The sequence below is a fragment of the Petaurus breviceps genome, unplaced genomic scaffold, assembly GCF_028583685.1.
Source record: "Petaurus breviceps papuanus isolate PSGF00001 unplaced genomic scaffold, PetGlider_PUasm1.0 90845, whole genome shotgun sequence".
Classification (NCBI taxonomy): Eukaryota; Metazoa; Chordata; class Mammalia; order Diprotodontia; family Petauridae; genus Petaurus; species Petaurus breviceps.
The window spans coordinates 6,344,184-6,370,368 of record NW_027187359.1 but is presented as its reverse complement, the minus strand read 5'-3'; the positions used below and the strand labels follow the sequence as shown (position 1 = coordinate 6,370,368).

Sequence of the window (26,185 nt, the reverse complement as noted above, 5' to 3'; positions counted from 1 at the left end):
AAGTAGATTAAATTAAATTGCAAAAACTAACTAAAAAAATAAAACTGCATTTAAAACAATCTATTTCCCCTTCCCCCCCCCCCAATCCCAATATACTTGGGTTCTCTCAACTTCCAGGCTAATATCTCTAAAACACTAGCCCCAGCTCACTTTAAGTCCATTCACACTATCTTCAATTTCTCGGCCTGAAATCTGTTTTACTGGTTCAGTCTAGACAGCAATTAAATTCTCAGATGGTAACAAAGATATTACGAAAAATTTGTGGCCTGATGCTCCACAGACTATTGTAGAAATTAAATTAAAACATAATGAATTCTTGGCTTTAACACATGGATTATTTTATAAAATATTTTATGCCCAACAGATATTACTGTTATATTTGTCTAATTTAGTAGATTATTTGACTTCTAGGTTTTTCTAAGCACTTTGAGAAAATGGGAATATTCTTATCTCATAAAAATAAGTGACTTTATTGAAGCTTTAACACTGTAAGCTGATTGTCCAGTGAACTCAAGCTTTTCTTTTTTGTATAATATAATTCTTCATTCAATAAGAAGCTGTTAAGAGGAAATACTTTAAAAAACAGTTCCTGTTCTCAAGGAGCTCACAGTCTCCTCAAGAGGAGATTCTTTTTTTTTTTTTTTTTAAAGCAATCAGGGTTAAGTAACTTGCTCAAGGTTACACGGCCAGGTGTTTCTGGGTGGGTGCTAAGTGTCTGAGCCTGGGATTCGATCTCCAGGTCTTCTCAACACTGGAGCTGGTGCTCTTACTCGCTGTGCTACCTGGCCGCCCCTCAAGAGGAGATTCTAATGAAGGAAAGTCTACTAACAGATCAACAGGCAAAAACCTTAAGTACAAACAAGATACATACAGGATAAATTGGAAATAAGAGAGGGCACAAGAGAATTAAGGAGAATCAAGAAAAGCTTAGAAAAGGTAGAATTGTAGAAGGAAGCCAGGGGAGAGAGATGAGGAGGGAGGGCACTGTAGTATGGGGGACAGTCAGTGAATATACCCTATATCAGAAGAGTATTTCATTCAATGAACAGCAAGGAGGCCAGTGTCACTGGACTGCAGACTACCTGTGGGGAGTGTAAAAAGATGGGGGAGGGAGATAGGTTATGAAAGGCCACATAGAACATTTTGTATTTTGATCCTAGAGGTGAAAAGAAGTCACTGAGCTAATTGAGTAAGGGAGGTTGACAAGGTCAGACCTATGCTTTAAGAGGATGCCCAGGGGAGAGACTTATGTCAGGCAGAACAATCAGCAGACTATTGCAGTAGTCCAAATGTGAGGTGATGAGGGTCTGCACCAGCCTACAGGGCAATGTCAAACGTGAGAAGACAGCATAGTTGAGAAAAGTTACAAAGTTTACAAAACTGACAGGTCTTGGCAAAAGATTAGATATGGGGACTGAGAGAAAATGAGGAGTTGAGGATGACATCTATGTTTTGTGCCTGTGTGACTGGGAAGATGATGTTATTCTTAAATACTAATGAGAAGCTGAGAAGAGGGTTTGGGGGAAAAGATAATGAGTTCAACTTTGGACCTGATAAGTTTAAGATGTTTATAGAACATCTAATTTGATTATGCTCAATTATAATTTTAGTTCAAGATATCTACATCCAGTTAGACATATAAGACTAGATTTAGGTCAGCAGAAAAGCTGGGGATGGATAAGCATTTTGAGAATCATTAAACACAAAATAAGTATAGAGGAGATATATAAATATAAATATAAAGAGAGGAGAGTCCAGAACAGAACCCTGAGGGGCATCCACCATTAAGTGGGAATGACCTGGATGAAGATCCAGAAAAGCAAACTGAAGAGTAGAACCAGTAAAGAGAAATGTCATGAAAACCTAGAGAGAAGAGGGTGACTGATAATTACAAAATTGGTATTAACTTTGTAGAGAGCATTTTCGGTTGAATGATGAGGTCAGAAGATAGACTGTAGAGTGAGAAGAGAAGTAGAAACACCTATTGTAAATGGTGTAAAGGGTGAAGAGGTAAAGGACGACAGCTACCAGAGATAGATTGATCAAATGAGGCTTTTTTGGGGATAGGCTTATTTGTAGAAGGTTAGGGAAGCAGCCAATAGAAAGGGAAGAGATGGAAGATAAATGAGAGTGGTGATGACAGAGGGCATAATCTGTTGGAAAAGATGGATGAAATGGGATCACTTGTCCATGCAGAGAAGTTTACCTTTACAAGAAGAAGAGCTACCTCAAATAAGACAGAGGTGAAGGAAAAGATAATGGCGCAAAGTATTTGGGTGATGTGAGGTGAAGAAGAGGGAGCTCTCAGAGAATGGTCTCAATTATTTCTTAGTAAATTATGAAACAAGATTTTTAGATGAGCAAGGAGGAGACTGGGAGAGATACATGAGAGGCCTAATGAGGGGTAAAAAGGTTTGGAGGAGTTGCTGTGGGGAGCGGGGAAAGTGAATTAATTAGGGAGGTATAAAAGGATTGCCTTGCAGCAGTGAAGGCTTAGGTGTGATTACATAACATAAATTTGTAGTGGATCCAGTCAGTATGGTTTCATTTTTCTCTAGCTTTTTTCAGTAACACATGTGTAGAAGCAAAGGCAGCGTAATCCAAGTGTGAGGTTTTGCAGGGCAAGTTCAGCAATATGAAAAGGAAGCAAGAGACTCAAGTGAGGACAAAGAAGTGTTTGGAGTTACATGGCAGAGGGAGATGAAATGACAAGACTTGTGAGAAGAGTTATAATACAACTATTAATAATTAATGTGAAGGTATTTGGCACCCACACAAAATAACTGGCCGTGTAACCTTGAGCAAGTTACTTAACCCCAATTGCTTAAAAATAATAATAATAATTAATGTGAAGGAATTGAAGGGATTAGGACAGCAAGTGGTTAATTGTGAGAAGTGAGTGAACCACACTGCCTCCATCTTCTGATTGAATTCTGGAGCTAGCTTAGTTCCCTTTCTACTCAATTATGGGGCTAGTCCAAATTTTGTCTTGTGAGAAAAGTTTATTCAATTGTGGGAATTTGGAGAAAACCTTATTGCATTAGCCCTGAATGGCTGAGAAACTGGACTATTTCTATCTGCTATTTGGAGAAGGACCTGACCAGACCTGACCTTATGCTGACCAGAAACTCAGTCAGATACAAAGACTGATACAAGGAGTTTTCTCACAATTGTACATTTCAAGCAATCCATGGATCTTATCTGAAAACTGGTCCCATACTGATGAGTTATTGTATCCATGTTCCTTTGATTATTTACAGTTAGGGGAGTGGACACCTCCTTTTCTGATTTCAGGAAATTTACCTTGTTCACCCCCTACCCTCCACTGGAAAGTTCCTAATCTTTCATCCAATTAGATATCAGATTACCTAATGTTATACTGTTTCCATTTAATTAACTGGTCTTATTTGATAAATTGTTTTTAATGTATAAAAGTCTGTCTCCCCCTGTATTTGGGTTCCAGCTCTAAGCAGAGGAAGGGTCCTGGTCCTGATCGATTAGGCAATTGGCATACACTGCTTAATAAATTGATAAGCTTGGAAGACTGACCCTTTGTTTCTTCAGTCATTTTATCTTTTACCTGTTACAAAAATAGTAGTATCACCAGGAAGTAGTAGACAAGAAGTATAAACTAATAGGTAAGGCTGCTGCTATAAATCAATAAGGCAATAACATGTCTTTTTCCTTGATGCTGTACTTCACTCTGGTAAAATATGCAATGGAGCTTTATGATAAAACTCTTCAGCATCCTTATTAAAGGGCAACCTTAAATATGAATGCCAATATAAAAGGGCACGGACATTTGCATTAACTGTTTCCCTTTAATGAGGATCAAGACAAATTCACCTCAGTGAATGTTCTTTTTTTTTTTTCCTAAATAAACTTTATGTTTATTTTTAGTTCACAACATTCATTTCCACAAGATTTTAAGTTACAAATCTTCTCCCTGTCTGTCCCCTACCCACCACCTCATCACACCAGCAATCACATTGAATACCGCTTCCGCCAATCTGTTCTCTCTTATATCCTCCCCCATTCCCCTCCGACTTTCCAGTAGGGCAAGATGGATTTCCATATCCCAGTGCCTGTATACCTTATTTCCCAGTTACATGTAAATAATAATTTTTTAAAAAATTTGATTTTAAAACTTTGAATTCCAGATTCTTTCCCTTCTTCCCTCGTCACCCATCCTTATTGGGAAGATAAGCAATTCAATATAGGTTGTACATGTGTAGTTACATAAAACATTTCCAGAGTGCATATATTGTGAAAGACTGACTATATTTCCCTCCATGCTATCCCACCCCCAACTTATTCTATTTTCTACTTTGACCTGTCCCTTTTCAAAAGTGTGTGCTTCTAACTACCCTCCCCCCCATCTGCCCTCCCTTCTATCATTCCCCCTCTTATCCCTTTCCCCTCCTACTTTCCTGTAGGGTAAGATACCCAATTGAGTGTGTATGTTATTCCCTCCTCAAACCAAATTCAATGAGAGTAAGGTTGGCCCATTCCCATTTGCCTTCCTGTTCTTCCCCTCCATTGTAGCAGTTTTCCCTTGCCTCTGTTATATAAGATAATTTACCCTATTCTGTCTCTCCCTATCTCCTCTCGTTATATTCCTCTCTCACCTTTTAATTTTTTAAATATCATCGCTTCCTATTTAATTGGTCCTGTGCCCTCTATGTATACCAGTACACATATGTACACATACTCATATATGTATTCACAAGCACATATACCCTCCTATATAGACATATATATGTATGTATACATATATCTACATTTATATTCCCTTCAACTATCCTCATACTGTTTCATCAACATCAATAAGTTTCATCAACTACAATTATCATTTTTCCATGTAGGAACGTAGAAAGTTCAACTTTGATAAGTTCCTCACGATTTCTTTTCTCTTGTTTACCTTCTCATGCTTATCTTGCTTCTTGTATTTGAATGTCAGGTTTTCTATTCAACTCTGGTTTTTTCATCAAGAATGCTTGAAAGTCCTCTATTTCATTGAATGACCCTATTTTCCCCTGAAACATTATACTCAGTTTTGCTAGGTAGGTGACTTGGTTTTAATATCATATTTCAAGCCCTTCAATCCCTTAAGGTAGAAGCTGCTACATCCTGTGTTATCCTGATTGTGTTTCCACAATATTAAAATTGTTTTTTCTTGGCTGCTTGTAATATTTTCTCCTTGACCTAGGAACTCCGGAACCTGGCTATAATATTCCTAGTTGTTTTCTTTTGGGGATCTTTTTCAAGAGGTGATCAGTGAATTCTTTTAATTTCTATTTTGGCTTCTGGTTCTAAAATATCAGGGCAATTTTCCTTGAGAATTTCTTAAAGAATGATTTCTAGGTTCTTTTTTTGATCATGGCTTTCAGGTAGTCCAATAATTTTAAAATTATCTCTCCTGGATCTATTTTCCAGGTCAGTGGTTTTTCCAATGAGATATTTCACATTGCCTTCTATTTTTTCATTTGTTTTGGATCTATTTAATAGTATCCTGATTTCTCATAAAGTCATAAGCTTCCATTTGCTTCAATCTAATTCTGAAGGAATGAATTCTTTTCAGTGAGCTTTTGAAATTCTTTTCCCATCTGGCAAATTTGGCTTTTTAAAGCATTCTTCTCCTCACTGGCTTTTTGGGCCTCTTTTGCCATTTGAGACAGTCTATTTTTTAAGGTGTTATTTTCTTCAGTCAGGTTGTTGACTCTCTTTTCATGATTTTCTTGCATCATTCTCATTTCTCTTCCCAAATTTTCCTCCACTTCTCTTATTTGATTTTCAAAATCCTTCTTGAGCTCTTCCATGGCTTGTAACCAGTTCATATTTTCTTGGAAGCTTTTGATGCAGGAGTTATGACTTCGTTGTCTTCCTCCCATTCCATGCTTTGATCCTATTTGTCCCCAAAAAAGGAATCTTAAGGTTTGACTCCTATGCTTCCTTTGCTTGCTCATGTTGTCACTCAATTACTTGACTTTTGAGCTTTTTGCCACAGTAGAACTCTGCTTCCAGAGAGGTGAGCTTTTCCCCAAATTACTGGGGTTTTCACAACTTCCGGAGCTATTAGTTGGGTGCCCTTTTTACAGCCCCCACAAGCTCTGGCTCATTGGTCACACACCCCAGGAACTCCACCCAAGACAGTGATCCAGATCGAAGCAGGTTAAAGTAAGAGGGATTCCCCTCTGAATGGTTGCTTGGTCCCCCTACAATATGCAGGCCAGGAGCTCTGAAGCAGCCACATGGAGGTGGCTGCAGGGCCACAGCACCACCACTGCTTCTCGCCTTCTCACCCCAGGGGCAGTGGCCAGATGGCACTTTTGGTCCCCCTGTTCCCACAAAGTCCACACTGACCTTTTACTTTGTCTTTGGCATTTATGGGTTGATAATTCTGGAAACCGCCACAGCTGCTGGTGATCCACTCTCCTGAAGTCCACTCCAGCTGCTGCTGGTTGGGGCTGCCCTGGGGCTAAAACAGTGGGCTCACTGGGGCTGGGCTCAGCTCGACTCCCACATGCTGTGATGGACCTTTCCTGCTGGTCTGTTTTTAGCAGGAGATTTGTTTCTCTCTGTCATTTTGTGGGTTCTGTTGCTCTAAAATTTGTTTAGAGTCATATTTTATAGGTATTTGAGGTGGTTATGGGGGGAGGTTGAGGGGTTTTCCTGCTTCTAGCTGCCATCTTGGCTCTGCCCCATTTGTTTCTTTTTAAGTTCTTAGTGAATATGTTCTTAAAAACCCCAATAACTTAATAAGTTTTTAAAAAGATTAAATACTCTCATAACACAGCTGGACAATATCACATAAAATCATACTGATTAGAATTTTTCCCAACAAAAAACATGAATTCATGAAGCAACCAAATACTCCTGTTTTAGTCTTACCTCATCTATGTTTCTAAGCCATTTGCTGATGTTTTCAAAACTTTTACCATTGGTGATGTCATACACTAGCATGATTCCCATAGCTCCTCTGTAGTAGGAGGTGGTAATGGTGTGAAATCGCTCTTGTCCTGCTGTATCCCTGGGAATAAACACCCATAATTAACATATTATGCATTTAAATAGCAATACATTAAAGAGAATTTTACAGTATATAAATTGACCATTAATAAGCTAATATGTAAGTAGCTAAAGTAGCAATTTAGAATATTTTAGATCTTAGGCAAAATCATAGGATCACAAATCTTTGATTAGAAAAGACTTCAGCTGCTGTCAAGTCCAATCCCCCATTTTAGAAATGAGGAAGGTCCAAGGAAGATAAGTGACTTGCCCAGGGTTAAAAGGTAGTATGTAGCAGAGGTAGCCAGTACATAATCTCAACCAAAGGTGATAAGAGTAATCAGATAGGTACAAACCAAGATCGAAATTAATTAGCACCAAAATGGGAGAACTAATAAGATTATCATTTCTGCCCCCCTTTACCTAATAGTATAAAGCAATTCTAATTAGACTTCATGTGAAATGGTGAACAGACTAATAGATACCAAAAAGACTTTGATAAAGGTTAATGAGTGAACAGACTAATAGATACCAAAAAGACTTTGATAGAGGTTAATGACAGTTTTTTTGATTTAGAACCTGATCTTACTGTCACTTTAAGAAGTTGATAGGCTCTGGGTATTGTGACCAGATTATATCACTCCTTAAAAATGTTTGTTGTTGCTATGTTGTTTTTTTTTTTTTTTGCAGGGGGGGAGGGAAGGCATAGAATTTAGGTTAGTAAAGTCTTACATACACATTAGTATAAACACATAAATGAACAAGATAAAAAGTCGATGATGCATCCATTACAAACCAAAAAAAGAAATTAAACAACATTCCAATTTTTAACTTGCTCTACAACGTTAAACCATAATATACCTTTGGTACATGTAGCATTTTTTTTTCTTTTTGGAGGGCAATTGGGGTTTAGTAACTTGCCCAAGGTCACAGATATAACTTGCTAGGTTTTGTGTGTATGTGTTAAGTGTCTGAGGCCGGACCTGAACTCAGGTCCTCCTGACTCTGGGGCCGGCGCTCTACTCACTGTGCCACCTAGCCGTCCTAGTACATTTAGCTTTTTAAAGGTCACTTATATACCAAATGGTACAACAAATTAAATATCTCAACCAAGAATGTAATATCTATATAAGAGATGTTTAATAAAAGTTTGTTTCATTTATTTATTGAATCTAATGATATACCAGTTTGAGTTTAAATTAGTATAATTTAGTGCTACCAAGTAGGCTTAACAAGCTTTGACCAGTCAATTATAGCTTATAATACTAGAGTCAGCAACCTCTGGAATAGGTTAAATCCGGCCCTTTCTCTCTCACATAGCTTTTTTTCTTGGTAGGACCCCAGGACCCTTTCCTGCTGAATTTAGGCCCTCCCCAAACACCAATTTAATAAACATATGACTTGTGGATGCAGCAGGATATGAAACTGTACTAGCATTCTCAATGCTGACACCTCCAGCTACTTTGGTCATCATGGCAAAGTAAGGTAGGAAGAGTTTAAGCTATCTCCAAGTCACCTCCTTAGAATTTGCTCATTAACAGAGTCCTACCGTGTTTCCCCGATAATAAGACCTATCCTGAAAATAAGCCCTCCCCTTACTGTGTAAGATTCCTCTAAAATAAGCCCTCCCCCGAAAATAAGCCCTATCGAGATTGCTACTGTAGTCAAGGTGATCCCCTGCGCTACACGCTACATTACGGTACCCTCTGAAACGCACGCCGCTCTCCGAGCTGCATCCAATCAGAGCTGCAGCAGTGAGCGCGTCATCCTGTTCTTCCCCAGTGATTTGCTTGCTGGTACATTTTTTTGTTCACATTTACCTATTTATTAAAATTGCTGTCAATGTTCATTAAAATAAGCCCTCCCCTGAAAATAAGCCCTCCGGTGTTTTTCTGTCCAAAAAAATTAATAAGACAGTGTCTTATTATCGGGAAAACACGGTAGTACAGGTATGTTTGCAATCTGACAATGATGAGGTACCCCCAGCACAGAACTACTTTATAATCTAATAGTCAACCTGCTTAAGGTCAAGCTGTAGAGTACTTATTCAATGCAAAGGAAAACTTTTAAAAAGCTTCACCACAGCAGAGAACAACAGCTGTAGTGTGGGAGGATTAGAGGATCCACAATTCAATTATTTTTAAACTAATAACTATTTAGGAAAAACATCTTCTAAAATGCCGTACAAGTACACACCCACCAACTACTTTCTGTATATTATACACAATTAGTAAATTATATACACAATTCTATGCCTATCTGTAACTAAATTCTTCACCAAGAAAACACTGCGAAAATGGATCATGAAGCTAAATGTGCATCTACAGTACCTGTAAACTCTCTTTCTCTCGACTACCTCAACCTTCTGGATGGATATGGTTCTCATTAACCCTCCAAAGGACTCTCATTTCTAAATAACCCAAAAGATCCTGTCCCTATGATCCATACATTGCAAACTATTTGTTGGGGAAACAACTGCTTACCTATAACCTATTAAAGGTTAATAAAAGCAAACCTTCCATCTCTACTACCTCCAAGTCAGATAAATTATATTAGATCTTAGGTGCAGCATTGTGATCAGGTCTGAAAACACAATAACTAGTGTTTGGCTAAAGTCAAGTACAATTATCAATTCCAGATCACAGGAGATGATATTTCACATAGCTTACATAAAGAGGGGTAGGATTCCAAGACCTAAGTTTCTATAGGGGAAACTGGATCAGAAGAATGGTATTTCAAGAATGAAATTCTGAAGGCAATCACAATATGATTCTGATAAGGAAAAGGAGAATCTGTCAAAAGAGACAAAAAGAACTGTACTAAAAGTGCATACTAAGGTCTGAAGACTCCAGTATAAATCCCAGTGTAGCCACTTCCTCTTATGACCCTGTACAAGTTATTTAATATCGCTGAGCTGGGTTTTTCTTTTATAAAATGAGGGGTGTGGATGAGATGATCTCTGAGGTCCTCTCCAACTAAGAGATTTCTGTGAAATCAAATGTTTCTAGTGAGCCAAAGGCAGATAATTTTAAATTGTGACCAAGTACTACAATATGCTCAGAACAGCTCTTAGATTCACCATAATCCAGACTCCAATTCAAAACATTAAGTGCTTACTATGTTCAAGGCACTGTATTAGGGATATAGAAGTTAATATTTCAAAGTGTCTAATCTGACATCAGTTATGAAAGAGAAAGACAGAACTGTGAACCTATGCAATATAAGCAATTTTTTCCAAATGGAAAGAATTAAGATCAGATATTTCAAATATATAAAATATTTCATTAAACAAGAGATTAATTTTGATAACTTACCTAGAAAAGGAAATTCTATCAAATTACATATTTTTTCTACTCAAAGATTGCTATGCACCCTAAGTCCAATTCATAGCTAAACAAGACTTGTGTCTACAACCTATATGATATGAAGTCACTGTCTATATACCTCCTACGGAGCAAACCAAATACTGCTTAAACAGTCCTTTTCACTTTGGAATACACAAACTGTTAGGAAGTTTTTGCTTATAATAAGCCTAAATGTCCCTCTCTTAAACTTTCACCCAGTCATCTCTGCTTTCTTGGCCCAAGTTGAACAAATCTCGCCTTTCTTCCAGAGGATGGCCATTCAAATATTTCAACAGAATTATCATGTTCTCCTTCAAGCATTCTCTTCTCCATGCTAAACTTATTTTTCCTTCAACTGATCCTTACATGGCATAAACTCAAGGACCTCCATCATCCTGGATGCCCTTCTCTGAACTCTCCATTTTATCTACATCATTCTGAAAATATAGGATCCATAAATGAACACAATACTTCTGATACTGTTTGAGCAAGATAGCACATAATGGGACTAATATTTTCCTAATCTGGTTTAAGAAGACATTAGCTTTTGGGAGAATCCTGATCATAGTACTGACTCCGATAAAGGCATCTATAGATTATTTGCTTTATCAGATTTGAAAATGGCACCAAATTGGGAAAGATAATTGACATGTTGGATGACAGAATCAGGATTCAAAAATACCTGGACAGGCTAGACTATCATGGGTCAAATCTAGTAAGATTGACTTTGGTAGGAATAAATGTAATGCCTCATATCTGGTTTCAAGATATAAACTTTACAAGGGGACTTGGCTAGCTGTACTACCTTGTACTTGTAAAGTTGCTATCAATCCCTTAGTCCACTTTGCTTATGATTTTGTCTACCTTGTCCTATTTTTCCCACCAATTTAGTCTACTCTGTCTTCCTATTCACCCCAGCAACAACTAGAAATTTTTTTTCTGCATAAAAGGAAAGTTGGTACCTTGAACTAAATTATGATATGTAACAAGTCTGATCTTTCTGCATTGCTTCCAGCAGGGCTTAGCCTATTCAACTGCGAAGAAGGATGTGGCAAGCTAAAGAAGGTATAGTAGAAGCTTTTAAAATGACCGGAGTAGACCTTCCTATCCAATAATTTCTAATAGATGGAGTGGTCTCATCCATTTGAGATATACTCTATTTGATGCAGGGTAAATCAAAGTGATTGCATAATTTGAGATTACTGTTTTAAAAAAAGACACTACTTGAAAAAAAAAAGTTGATATCTTTCTGACTGACAATATTCAGTTAGAAAATGATAGCAATCATGTGCACATGCTGCTTACCCCATTAGAATATAAGCTCCTGGAGGGCAAGGCCTATATCACTTTTGTCTTCCTATTCCCAATGCTTAAGCACAGTGCTTGGCAAATAGCAGGCACTTAATAAATGCATACTGATAATAACATTCCACCTGAATGAACAATTTTACTTAAGGTGTTTAGTTATCATTGCTTGGGTTCAAGATATCTTATTCATGGACAACAAATGTCTTAAATGCAAGGTCTTGAAACATATAATTATATTGGACTTCTAGTTAAAGAACGGGTTTCTTTGGCTATTGTTATGCTTTATGCCAGTAAAGTCAAACAATTATTTCATTTGGTGCAAAGTCAAGAGAATTTCGTTATAAAATGGAATGCAAACCATTAACAGGACAGCTTGGATCATATTCTAGTCAGGGTTTAAAAGTTTGTTTTTAAGTGGGGTTTTAGTTAAAGCATTTTAAAAGAAAAAAATTCTACAACACTGGCTTAAATCTGATTAGATTTCAGCTATCATGAAAAGGCATTATAACTATATGTCGCATGATCAGGCAATACGGACTCCTGGCTAATAATATACAGTAAATGGACACCTCATTTTCAAAGAAGTAAGACTTCTACATAGTGGGTAACTATATTATCTACTGACAAATTGTCATCCCCTGACAACTTGAGTCTAGAGCACAGAGGCCTAGAAAGCATGTCACACAATTAAATTTAAAAGAGTAGGGATGTTTAGCCTAAAAATGACGGAAAATTATGGAAAGGCATGACAGATGTTTTAAAATTTAACAGGCTGCTCTTCAGAAGAGGATGTAGATTTCTTCTGAGTTGCCTCTGAGGAAAGAAATGTATAGAAGTCATAAAGTCATTCCCATCTGTTAATACCTTCACTTGAAAGTGCAGTCTCAGGTCAGAGTCAAGATGGCGGAGAAGAAACAGGACCTCTGTGCAGCTCCGGCTTCTACCACCTCCAATTCATGTAAAAGGGGATTCTGAACAAACTTTGGAGCTATAGAACCCACAAAATGACACAGAGAAGCTAAACTCCCGCTGAGGACAACCTGGCAGGAATCGGCCAGTGCAGTGCTCTGGGAGCTGACCCCAGCCCTACACGAGTCAGAGGTTTTAGCCCCAGGGTGGGCCTGACCAAATACCGGCTGGAGGGACTCCAGAGCACCAGCAGCTGTGGCAGTTTCCAAAATTATCAACACATAGATGCTAACGACAAAGTGAGAGGTCAGTGCAGTTTGGACTCTGGGACCCAGTAATTGGGAATGCGTTGGCTTTTGCCCCCGGGGCAAGAAGCCACTGAGGGCTGTGGTGCCACCACCTGTGGCAGCTTCAGCTCCTGGCCTACAGAGTGTAGGGGGTCCAAGCAACAAGTCTGAGGGGTAATCGCTCTTGCTTTAACCTGCTTTGATCTAGATTGCAGTCTAGGGTGGAGGTCCTGGGGTATGTGACTAGCTTGCCAGAACATGTGGAAGCTTCAGAGAGGGCACCCAACTAATACCTCCAGCAGCTAAGAAAATCCCAGAGTCTGGTACAAAGCTCCCCTGTCTGGTGGCAGAGTCCTACTGTGGCAAAAAGCCCAAAAATAAAGTAATTGAGTGGCAAAATTAGCAGGCAAAAGAAGCAAACCAAACAAAGCAATCCAACATTAGACTCCTATTTTGGGGATAAAAAGGATCAAAGCATGGAACAGGAGGAAGACAGTGAAGTCAGAACTCCTGCACCAAAAGCTTCAAAGGAAAATACAAGCTGGTTACAGGCCATAGAGGACCTTAAGAAGCAGATAAAAGAAGTGGAGGAAAAATTGGGAAGAGAAATGAGAACGATGCAAGAAAATTATGAAATGAGACTCAACAGCCTAAGGAAAATACACCTTAAAAAACAGACTAACTCAAATGGCAAAAGGGGCTCAAAAAGGCAATGAGGAGAAGAATGCCTTAAAAAGCCAAATTTGCCAGATGGAAAAAGAATCTTAAAAGCTCAATGAGGAGAATCATTCCTGCAGAATTAGAATGGAGCAAATGGAAGCTAGTATCTTTATGAGAAATCAAGATACTGTTAAACAGATACAAACAAATGAAAGAATAGAAAGGCAATGTGAAAAATCTCATTGGAAAAACCACTGACCTGGAAAATAGATCCAGGAGAGATAATTTAAAAATTATTGGACTACCTGAAAGCCATGATCAAAGAAAGAACCTAGAAATCATCCTCCAGGAAGTTCTCAAAGAAAACTGCCCTGATGTTTTAGAACCAGAGGGCAAAATAGAAGTTGAAAGAATCCACTGATCACCTCCCGAAAAAGATCCCCAAAACAAAACTCCTAGGAATATTAAAACCAGGTTCCGAAATTTCCCGATCAAGATGATTACAAGCAGCCAGGGAGAAACAATTTGAATATTATGGAAACACAATCAGGATAACCCAGGATCTGGCAGCTTCTACACTGAGGGATCGAAAGGCTTGGAATGTGATATTCCGGAGGGTAAAGGAGCTGGGATTAAAACCAAGAATCACCTAACCAGCAAAACTGAGTTATCATGTTTCAGGGGAACATATGGTCATTCAGTGGAAGAGGACTTTCAAGCATTCTTGCTGAAAAAACCAGAGTTGAATAGAAAATTTGACATTCAGATACAAGAAGCATGAGAAGGTAAACAGGGAAAAGAAATCATAAGGAACTTATCAAAGTTGAACTATTAACATTCCTACATGGAAAAACAATAATTGTAACTGATGAAACTTGTCTCAGTACGAAAATAGTTGAAGGGAATATATATATATATATATATATATATATATATGTATATATGTATGTCTCTATCGGAGGGTATACGGGCATATAAACACATATGTACATGTGTGTATATATATATTTACAGGTATACATAAATAGAGGGCACAGGACCAATTTATTAGGAAGGGATGATTCTTAAAAGGTGAAATTAAGAGGTAAGAGAGGAATATAATGAGAGGAGATGGGTAGAGACAGAATGGGGTAAACTATCTCATATAGAAGAGGCAAGGGACAATGGTTACAATGGAGGGGAAGAATTAGTTTAGAAGAATGAGCTAACCCCTCCCCGCCAATGAGCTATTATTATGGTGTAAGGGATACTCAAGACATAAATGTAGAAGAACAGATCCAAAATATCTACAAGCAGTACTTCAGAGAAAACATAGTTTGAGCTTGAGCTCAAGCTCAATCAAAATTCTCAGAAGAGATGAAGCAAAAGTTCAAAAAACTTAAATGTTTTATAAATGGAATAATAGTATTTGAGGAAAAAAAAGGAAAAGAAAAAACGCTTGAAGAAAGATTTGGAAAGGGAATTAATAGTTTGGCAGAAGAGGTACAACCTAGCCTAAGCAAGCTCCCTGAAAAATTAGAATATAACAAATAGAAGCCAATGACTTCATGAAGTAGCAAGAAATAGTAAAATAAACTCAAGAGGCTGAAAAAAAGGGGAAGAAAATATAATGTATCTCTTGGCAAAATAACTTGACCTGCAAAATACATCCAAGAGAATAAACTTAAGAATCACTGGCCATCTGAACACCACGACAAAAAAAAGAGCCTAGACATCCTATTTCAAGAAATCTTACCACCTTACACCTATAAGACTGGCTACTAGGACAGAAAAGGAAAATGATAAATGTTGGAAAAGATGTGGGAAAATCAGAACAGTAATACATAGTTGGTGGAGTTGTGAACTGATCTAGAGAACAATTTGCAACTATGCCCAAAGGGCTATAAAACTGTGCCTACCCTTTGATTCAGCAATAACACTACTAGGTCTGTGTATCTCAAAGAGATCATAAAAATGAGAAAAGGACCCACATGGACAAAAATATTTATAGCAGCTCTTTTTGTGGTGGCCAAGAACTGGAAATTGTGGGGATGCCCATCAACCGGGGAATGGCTGAACAAATTGTGGTATATCAATGTAATGGAATATTATTGTGCTATAAGAAGCGATGAACAGGATACTTTCAGAAAAACTTAGAAAGACTTACATAAACTGATGCTGAGTGAAGTGAGCAGAACTAGGAGAACACTGTACACAGTAACAGCAACATTATACGATAACCAACTTTGATAGACTTAGTTCTTCTCAGCAATACAATGATCTAAGACAATTCCAAAAGAATCATGATTGAAAACGCTATCCACATCCAGAGTAAGAACTATGGAATCTGAATGCAGATTGAAGGACACTATTCACCTTTTTTTTTTGTTTTTTCTTTTTCATGGTTTTTCCCTTTTGTTGATTCTTCTTTCACAACATAACTAATGTGGAAATATGCTTAACATGATTGTACATGTATAACCTATATCAGATTGCTTGTCATCTTGGGGAGGGAGAAAAAAAATTGAAAATAAGAATCTTATAACATATCCAGCAAAAATGAATATAATACTAGGGATGGGGGGAATGGGACTTCATTGAAAAAGACGACTTTCAAACATTCATGATGAAAAGACCAGAAGTGTGGAAAAACTCTTAAGTTCAAACATAGGAGTGTAGAGAAGTATAAAAAAGTAATCAAGAACAATGATAAAGGACTAAAAAAGGATAAACTGCTTACCTTCAAATATGGGGAGATGATAAATGTGTCCCCTGTATCATCATCATGGGTCATAGAGGAAGTCCAATTAGACAAGGCCTGGGAGTGGTTCTGTTATGTCTTGATGATTTTAAGATTGGAAAGAGACGAGGAATATGGGGGGGGGGGGGGGCCACACACACTCAAGAGACATGGACGGAGAAAAAGGTAGGTTAGGGAAACAACTCACTTAATCTAAGTGCACAATTTTTACAAAACAAAAAGGAAAAGGTGGGAAGAAGGAAGCAGCTAACACCTGAATCTCACTCTCATCTGAACTACTCAAAAGAAAGAAAACTCTCTCTCAGGAAAACAAGAGGGAAAGTGGGAGTGGTATTACAGGAAGAATAGAATAAGGGACGGATAAATCCTAAGCAAAATAAAGTCTGAGAATATACAAAAATATTTATAATTGTTTTTGAGGTGGCAAAGAATGGAAATATGAGGGAGTACCCCTAAGAAGAACAGAAGGACAGGTTATGGTATATATAAATGTGATAGAATACTATTGTGCTGAACTCTTATCAACATAATAACCAATCAGGATCCCAAAGTACTAATCATGAAACATGCTACCCCAACCCCAAGAGGTGAAGGACTCAGAAAGCAACAAACATTTTTTGGACACGGTCAATGTGGACATTGGTTTTGGCTGACCATACATAGCTGTAATGCGTTTTATTTTTCTTGTGTTCTCAATTGAGGAAGGGGGGTCAGGGTGGGATGATGAGAGAAAGAGAGAGAAAGAAGGCTGCATCTCTGCTTTCCCAAAACTGAACTTGATCCTTAGTCTCTGGTCAAGTGGCTTTCAAACACAGAATCTTACTGGGGAGAAAGTAGGCTGAAAAAGTCCTCCTACAGAGGTTGGGATTTGGGCAGAACAATGAAGGAAGCCAGGGAAGTGAGGCTTCAGAGGTGAGCAGGGAGATCATTCCAGACATGAGGGAAAGCCAGAGAAAAGGCAGGTCACAGAATGGCATGAGGGAGAACAGCAAGGCCAATGTTGTGGATGTTAAGAGTACATGAAGGCAGAAGCCAGAGAGGAAGGGGCCAGATCCTACAAGTAAAGGAAACTAGTGGAGTTTACTGAGGGGGTGGGGGTGGGGGGGTGAGCATGCAGGGGTGATTGAAACAAAATATTGAGAAAGAAATATTTTATTTCTCAGCAGCAGGTGGTATTAAAGAAGACTCCATCCTCTAATTGGTCAACCAATTTTGAATGAGGCCTTATTTGGCCTCATCCATGCCCTCTGTAGTCTGGATGCCCCTGCTTTTTGGATAGTAGGGCTAGGACTAGGCCACATCCTCTGCTAAAATCATAGACTTGGGGTGGCTAGGTAGCCCAGTGAATAGAGCACCAGCCCTGGATTAAGGAGGGCCTGAGTTCAAATCCGGCCTCGGACACTTAACACTAACTAGCTGTGTGACCTTGGGCAAGTCACTTAACCCCAATTGCCCTGCCCTTCCCCCTCCAAAAAGAAAAAAAACTCTATTCTTGAATTAAATGGTCATCAACAATACTTATTTGAAAAATAGCTAAAAACAAGAACAACAAAAAGTGAATGTTAGACAAAAATGCTAATTGCAAAAAGAAAATCCAGGGAAATTTTACTTAAAAACAGAGCAAAGTAAAATATAATAAAGGAGAAACATACGTTGATGTAACCTTAACTAAGGTAACCACAGAATTAGTGAATGAAACCTACAGATCCTCAGTGATAAAACACAAGAATCTAATAATCAATTAAAATACAGATTGGACAAGTTAACAGCAATCATTGGTCAAGTAGAGTTTAAGATACAACAGCTAAAAATAGTGACATGATAAAAATTAGTGTTGAGTTACGGATGAAATTTGGTAAATAATTCATAAAAGGAACAAGTCACGTTCCTTGACAATAAACTAGAAATCTGTATAGTGATCACTAAGTTATAACCTTATTTAGGGAGCCAAGAGTATTATGTTTTAGGATAGTGATTCTAAACTTACAGGCCACTGACCCATAGGGTACTTGGGTATTTTTACAAGGAATACTAAAATCCATATAGAAACTAAACATGTCATGTTGATAGTTATTTTGCTCTAACAAAATACACACTTTTATGTCAATGGTTTTCTACCTCCAATGCTTTAATGGATAGGGAATTTTTTGTTTTTAATTTTTATAATGCAATGTGGATTTTCCTTTTGCTAAGACTCCTCTCCTGGGGGATAGGTGGTGGTGAGCCAAGTTCTCAGGAGTTTACTCCTAAATTTTAAGGTCCTTTAAAAGGAGATACGTGTTTAAATTCTAGTAAGGTATTATGACACAATGGAAGGATCAGATGATCAAGAATTGTCATAGGAGCATAGATTTAAAAGTCGAAGCATACATTTTTCTCAAATTAGTAGACACTAATAGTATAATCATAGTACATATAGTATGACTGTAACTTACCCTAGGTTCCAAAGATAAATGACAATGCCAAGACTGGAACCCAGGTCACCTTCTTAAAAAATTGCACCACTTTTAATACTTTGTGTGTGTTGGGGGTCAGGAGGAGATGGAGATGAGTCTGGAATTGCTTGATTATTATCAGTGAATTAGATAAAGTGATAAATTGGAGAATTAGCATCTAAAGCTAGATCCATATAGGCCTTTCATTTCCTTGTACCAGATTTATATTTACCAGTATGGATCACACCTTTCTCAGACTGACAGTCCTTGAATTATTCAAAGCTTTTATCAGTGAGTCAATGAGCATTTATTAAGTACTTAATACATTCCAGGCACTCTCCAAAGCACTAGGGATACCAAAAACAAAAAATGCAAATGACAGTTCCTAGACCCAAGGAGTTCACAACCTAAGTTTATATGAGAGGTAGCATGATCTAGTCTTGGGACAGTCAGACTCTATAGAAGTCAGAAATCAGTCAAATATTTATTAAGCATTTACTATGTTCCAGGCACTATGGAGAAATGACTAGATGAATTACCTTTCAAATTTGGCTGACTGAAAAAAATGCTAGTGTCACTAAAGGAAATGGAAAAGTTGGGAAAGGGGAAGGATAATGAGACATGCTGTGATGGTAGTATTTCCAAGTTGAACTATCTTAAGAAGCAGCTAGAGGTACAGGATTTGGATATAGGTGAGAAAGGCAAAGATAAATAATACAGAAAATTTAGAAATCATAAGCAGGAGTATGCTGGAAACTAGTGAGAGCCTACTGTTATATTTTCAGTGTGAACATTTACAACTCAAAAATCAGCAAATGCTACAAATCAGGACTTAATATATTGTTTTCTTGATTATCTAGGCTTTAAAAAATGATGGGAAAAAATGTTAATAATGCAGATTAACCTTTAAAGTATGTCATGTATAAAAACCCCCCCACCAGAGCAGGTTGTTAAGCATTTACTAGCACACTACTGTATCACCACCACCATCCCCCACCTGTACACAGAATGGTGAAGCCACGAAATAGGCTTAGTTCAAAAAAAGAACACTGAAAAGAGAGCCTCAGAGCTTTGAGTTTCGAAGAACTAGTTAGTCAAAATATTTTACTGAACTTTGGGGTATGAGGAGCAATATAGAGTACTAAGGAGGAGAAAAAGAGGCTAAAAATGTTAAGTGAGAAGAAATGGTAAGGTAGGAGCAAAATATACTACCTAATAAATCAAATAAGCAATAGTTATTTATTAAGTGCCTACTATGTGTTAGGCACTGAAGACAAAAGCATAAAAAGTAAAACAATCCCTATTGAAAAAGAGAATTTTAAGGAGATGGTCAAGAATGAAGAAGCCTTAAAGAAGCCACTGGATTTGGCAAGAAGGTAGACAAAGTCATTTAAAAATGTACTTTCAGGAGTGATTAGGATAGAATCCAGATTCTAGATGCAGGTGATTGAGAAAATGAGTGCTGAGTTCAACAACTATAGCAGTAAATGGAGAGAAATGGATCGGAAAGAAGAAAGGACAAAAGAGTCAAGCAATAAAACTGCATTTAAAATACACACACACACACACACACACACACACACACTCTCTCTTATTCTCTAATTTGGATTTTTCACAAATCCCAGTTTTTTCTCTCTATATTAATGTATTACTATACAATAAATTATTTCTTTGCAATACACATGGAAATAATACATGGAAAAAATACATGGAAAAAACACTTTATCTAAGGTTGACAGATAATGCTTCTCTTTCTCCTCTTAGACATGGAACTGTATAAAACAAAAAAATCTGAGTTTGTAGTTATCTTTCTTAAAGTACAGTACCAAACCTGAGATGATTACTTGTTTGTGCCAGGGGATGAGAGTTACTTGCTTCCACTTGGAGCTTCAAGGAATGAAAAAGCAACTGAAATACTGTCTAACCTCTTAACAGTTTTAGAAAATTTTCCTGCTAAACTTGTCTACTGGGGAATACAAATTTGAACTAAAAGCAGAAACCTGTCTCAACTCCAAGAAATTGGAAAGTAGACTGAAAAGTTAATATAATATATTAATATATAATTTATACACACACAACACTGATATATCGAAAACCTGGATTTACAAATGATATAATTATCAGTTTAAAGAGATTTTATCAAAAGGGAAAAACCAAGAATGGCTAAAATTGATCAGTAATGTAAAGGCATCTTTTTAGTAATCTGTGCTAAGGACAATTGAGATGAAAGCTCTTAAATGTGAACTTTTTTTTGGATGTTAAATAATATAAAATGATTAACTGGTTGTCTTATTTTCAGAGTGACCTTAATTTACACACTGTGATTTGGTCAGAACCACAACCACACTTTAAGATTATTATTTAAAAGGCTTTTAGGGTTTAAAACTAGACAATAACCAAACAAGAAATAATGTTAATATCTGAGGAAAAGGAAGAGGATGATTCTTTAACATCTGTGGAGAGCTTGCTGGTTTTTCCCCAATAGTTTTGTTTATATAGTATACAAGTGTATTTTTTATTCCTTCTGTGATAAATAGAAAGGTTGGGTTCTATTTAGTCTTTAAAGACTACAGGCAGGGACCATGCTTTATTTTGACTGATCACCTTCTAATAAAGCTAAAAACAGAGGGAGAAAATACACTTCCAAAAAGTCTTATTAATATTTATTTCTAATAATAAATTGATTTATAGTTTCCTATAAAAGATTTCCTTTTCATTTTATATACAGAAGATACTTTAATTCTTTTTTTTTTTTTTTTTTTTTTTTTTTTGCTTTTTGGAGGGCAATTGGGGTTAAGTGACTTGCCCAAAGTCACACGGCTAGTAAGTGTGTCAAGTGTCTGAGGCTGGATTTGAACTCAGGTCCTCCTGACTCCAGAGCTGGTGCCACCTTGCCGCCCCAAGATATTTTAATTCCATTCTTTGAAATCCATTACAAACTATCACTCACACTTAATACCAGTCAATAATTCACCAAAACTGATGGCATCTACATATGAAGTAGCACTTTCACTATCAACTCTTTTCAAATTTAGATCACTAACATTCACAGGAAAAAAAATATTAGCATCACTTACCAAATCTGTAGCTTGATCTTTTTTCCTTGTAATTCAACTGTTTTGATCTTAAAGTCAATTCCTACAACAGAGAAAAACAATGAAACGTTTTAATAGAGATTTCATAATATATAACTACAATTAAATTTGTATACAATTAAAAGAAAAAGTTTCTGGCTACAGAATTATAGTCCTGAGGAAATACACCCAATTTTTAATAAGTAACAAAATGGCTAAAATTAGAAGGGAATTTCTCTCAGATAAGAAATATTTAATGACAGAGGATAGCTATCCATTTTTTTAAAAGTTGGAACTTAAAATAAAATGGATATTTTCCGTACACACACAAAACAGAAAAAGGAGATTGTACATGTAACTACAGGTCTCTATTATGTGCAGTTTTCTTTTCTTATCAAGCATATATGTTCAACCTATAATTTTCAAAGCTGTCCTCCTTGTACGTTCCTTTCTAGTCTTCATGTTTCTCTCTCTGCCTTTTTTTTTTTTTTGCTTTTTGGAGGGGGAAGGCAGGGATATTGGGGTTAAGTGACTTGCCCAAGGTCAAATGGCTATTAAGTGTTAAGTGTCTGAAGTCAAATTTGAACTCAGGTCCTCCTGACTCCAGGGCCAGTGCTCTATTCACTGCACCACCTACCTGCCCCTCTCTCTGCATTTTAAGGTGCCTCAACACTCCTCTTTTTCTTTTTGGTACCCTATTCATGTCTTTGTCTTCCTACTTTCTCAATGGAAGAAAAAAATATAACAAATATGTATTGTCAAGTAAAATAAATTCCTACCCTGGCTAAGTCTGAAAATAGATGTCTTTTTTGGTATCTTAAATGCATGACCTCCCCCATCAAAATGTGTCTTTTGAAATTATAATTGTTCTGTGCATTGCTCAAAGTTCTTAAGTCTTCCAAAGTTTAAAAAAAAAATGTTATTATAGCCTATCAATTATTTTCCTGGTTCAAAAAAAAAGTCTATCTGAAGTTTCATTTCTCACTGGGAAGTAGTATTCCATTACAATCGAAGTCATAATTAGCCATTCTCCAATAGAAGGGGACCTCACCTGAGTTCCCAGTTCTTTGCCACTTCAACAAAAGTTGCTATTAATAATTTTGTGCATATGGATTCTCTGTTTTTCATCTCCTTGGTATTTAGTGGTAGAGCTGGGTCACAATTTAGTGATTTTGGGGGAACAGTTGCAAATTGCTTTCAAGAGCAGCTAGACCAATTGAGTTACATCATCAGTGCGCTGGTGAGCTTGTTTTCTCATGGTTCCTCCCCATCATTTGCCATGGAACCTCAGAGTTGCTTTATTTTGCTTCTCTAGTTATTACGGATTTGAAACACTATGTTTGTTTATATTTTTCCCTTTGAAAACTGCTTCTTCACATCCTTTGACCATATATCTACTAGAGACAGTTGTCCCCCCTTTTCCAGAGAAAGCTAAAAATACTACTGAAAAAAAAAAAGTATAAATAGAGACCAGGAGGTGAGAATTAAAAGCAGTAAAGTGTAAAGATTTATTATAGTCTGGAAAACTTATTTCCCCTCCACATCACTTTTCTCTATCCAACAAACTGTCTATTACACCTAGCTATACTCTCTCCTTACTCCTTTATTCCTTCTTCCTTTTTACCCTGTACTCTCCCCAGTTACTCTAATTATAGGGCTGCCATGACTTCCAGAGACATGACCCCAAAGATTTCTGAGCTTCTCTGAAGCATGGACCTTAAAGTCCCAATGTAAATGTGGTATAACCACATGCCAATTTCTGAAAGCATCATCTTGACAGACCACTCCCTTACCACAATGTAAAGTCCTTGAGGGTTTTTGTATTTGTATCCCCATCACTTACCATAACGTTTGGCACATAAAAAAGGGCTTGATAAATAATTACATTCACTCACTGCTCTAAGACCACTTTGTCTGAGGCTGCCAGATAACATCTCTGATTGTGTATTTCCTTCTCACTCTTTCCCAGAACCCTTACAACTGTGTCAATCCTGGAAGCAGTGTGAGAAGCTCACTGTACTGTACTAGTATTCTTTTCCTTGTATGTCTCCAATTAAGGGAATGGGCCTTCCCCTAAACATGTCAAAGGACCTTTTGGTTTCAGGACTAGTTTGTCTGATTTTCTGAGAAGTCATTTTAGTTTCAAGCAACAGACTTCTAAGGTAGAGGCTAAAATTTTTTTCACAATGAAAAGGAAAAAAACCCACTTGCTCCAAAAAAGTAAATCCATTACAAACATTTTTGCTAGTTAAAGTTTGCAAACCCATGTAATTTGAGGACTGGAAGGGTTCTTAGAGATCTCGGTTCATAGGATGATAAATTTTAAGATGGAAGGAGAATAAGCCAAAGGCATCTAAATTCAATCTCTTTGTTTTAAAGAAAAGTAAGCCCAGAAGTCAAATGATCTGCCCCCAAGGTTACACAAGTATATAATAGTAGGGTCAAGATATTAGTTCAGGTTTTGTAGTTCAGAACTCATAGCCTCCTAAGGAATAGGATAAAAGTGACTTCTGTTAGTTCACCTAACAACTCAGTGGATGAATTGGTACAAACATCTAGGCAGACTGACTTTCATTTGGTAATATACACAAAGTTTCCTTTGTAGCTAATAATAATATTTTAATGACTCCAAAAGCAATTAAATCAAACTAACATTTACATTATTACTTTATTAATGTTAATAACTACATGCTCTAATTTACAGGTGACACAAAGCAGCTATACCTCTATGAAGTATATGTATAAGATCTCTTTTATATCTCATAAAATGTATCTAAAATCAAAAGTAAGCACTGTATGTGCGATGGAAAATGCCACAAGTGTTTCCAATAAAAACAAGCAAAAACAAAGATGCCACCTTCTCCTCATTATTATTTAATAGTTCTAGAAATGCTAGTAATTGTGATAAGACAAAAGAAATTAAAGTCATAAAGCCAGTCAAAAGGACAAACTATCACTATTAGCTGATGACACATGATGCTTTTAATTAAAATATCTAGAGAACTAGCAAAGAAACAATGTCAAAGCTGCAGGTTATAAAATAAACCTGCAAAATTCACAGTACTCCCATATAATAATAATAAAATTTGAGACAATAACGGAAAAGGTAATACTGTTCAAATAAGTACAAAACTCATAAAATAATTTGTGAGGCAATCTACCAAAATACATTCAATATTGGTGTAGATTCAATTATAGAATGTCACTTTAAGAAATAAAGAACTTAAGTAACTGGCCAAGGCAATGCTCATGGTTGGGTCATGTCAATATAATAATACTATCAAGCTGCTTGCATTTTAGTGCTAAACCAAATTACCAAAGAGATAGTTAGATAAAATACTAAAAAAATTCATTCGGAGAAACAAAAGAAATGATGAAAAAAATAGGCATGAAGGGGTACTAGTACTCCAGATTTCAAACTATATTATAAAGTAACAATCGTTAAAAACTATTTGGTATTGGTTAAAAATACAAAAATTTATCAATAGAAGAGAATTGCCAAAGGAGACTAAGAAATAATGAAACTCAATAGCCTAATGTTTGACAACCCCCAAAACATAACTTACCTAGGTTAGAACTCCTTACTTGATAAGACTTACTGAGAAAACTGGAAAACAGTCTGACAGATATTAGGCTTAAACCAACATCTTATATTCTTACACCTTATCATAATCCACAGTATATTAAAAATGTGTATGTGACCTGAATATTACAGATTATAACCTAAAAAATTAGGAAGTTAGATGCCTTTGTTACAGCTACAGACAGATGAATTCTTAACCAAACAAAGGGTAGCAACTGAGGCAATTACAAAAGCTAAAATAGATCATTTTGATTATCTTTGTGTCCAAGATATAAGACAACTAAAGAAGCATCTAAGACCAAAAAACATTCCCCAATAAGAGAAGTGGTCAAAGGATACGAATAGGCATTTCTCAAAAGAATTTCAAACTATAAACCAGAGGAAAGAATATTCCAAATCACAACATAATCCTGAATTTTCACCTCAGAAAATTGGCAAAGGTAACAACAGAGGAAATAATGAATGTTGGAGTATTGTGCAAAGAAAGGCAGCACACAAGGCATTATTAGTGGAGCTATAAATTAGTGCCACAAACCTGGAAAGCGATTTGGAATATGCGAATAAAGTGACTAAAATGTCCTTACCCTTTGGCCTAGAGATTCCTAGGTATGTACTTTTAGGGCTGGGTACTGACAAAAAGAATGGCTCCATGTATGTTAAATTATTTATAGATTCAGTTTTTGGTGGTAGCAAAGTAGAAACAAAGTAGAGGCCCATCATTTAGGAAATTGCTAAACAAACTGTGCTAAGACTTCTATCAACTGCAAAAGTGAAGTAAACAGACCCAGGAAAACAATACACACAGTTATAACAAAGCAAATGAAAGGGAAAAAAAAA

General features: G+C 36.8%; 2 protein-coding genes across 2 annotated transcripts in view; both read right to left on the bottom strand.

The window, feature by feature from the left end:
• Positions 1 to 26,185, bottom strand: part of RAB10 (RAB10, member RAS oncogene family) — a 99,327-nt gene that overhangs the window by 9,800 nt on the left and 63,342 nt on the right. The window contains exons 2-3 of the mRNA XM_069072021.1: positions 21,769 to 21,829; positions 6,892 to 7,030 (exon numbers count right to left, since the gene is read on the bottom strand). Of these exons, the coding sequence (XP_068928122.1) occupies positions 6,892 to 7,030; positions 21,769 to 21,829 (200 nt within the window). The remainder of the gene's footprint in view (positions 1 to 6,891; positions 7,031 to 21,768; positions 21,830 to 26,185) is intronic.
• The window catches only part of HADHB (hydroxyacyl-CoA dehydrogenase trifunctional multienzyme complex subunit beta), a 228,772-nt gene that overhangs the window by 182,874 nt on the left and 19,713 nt on the right, over positions 1 to 26,185 (bottom strand). The window lies entirely within an intron of this gene.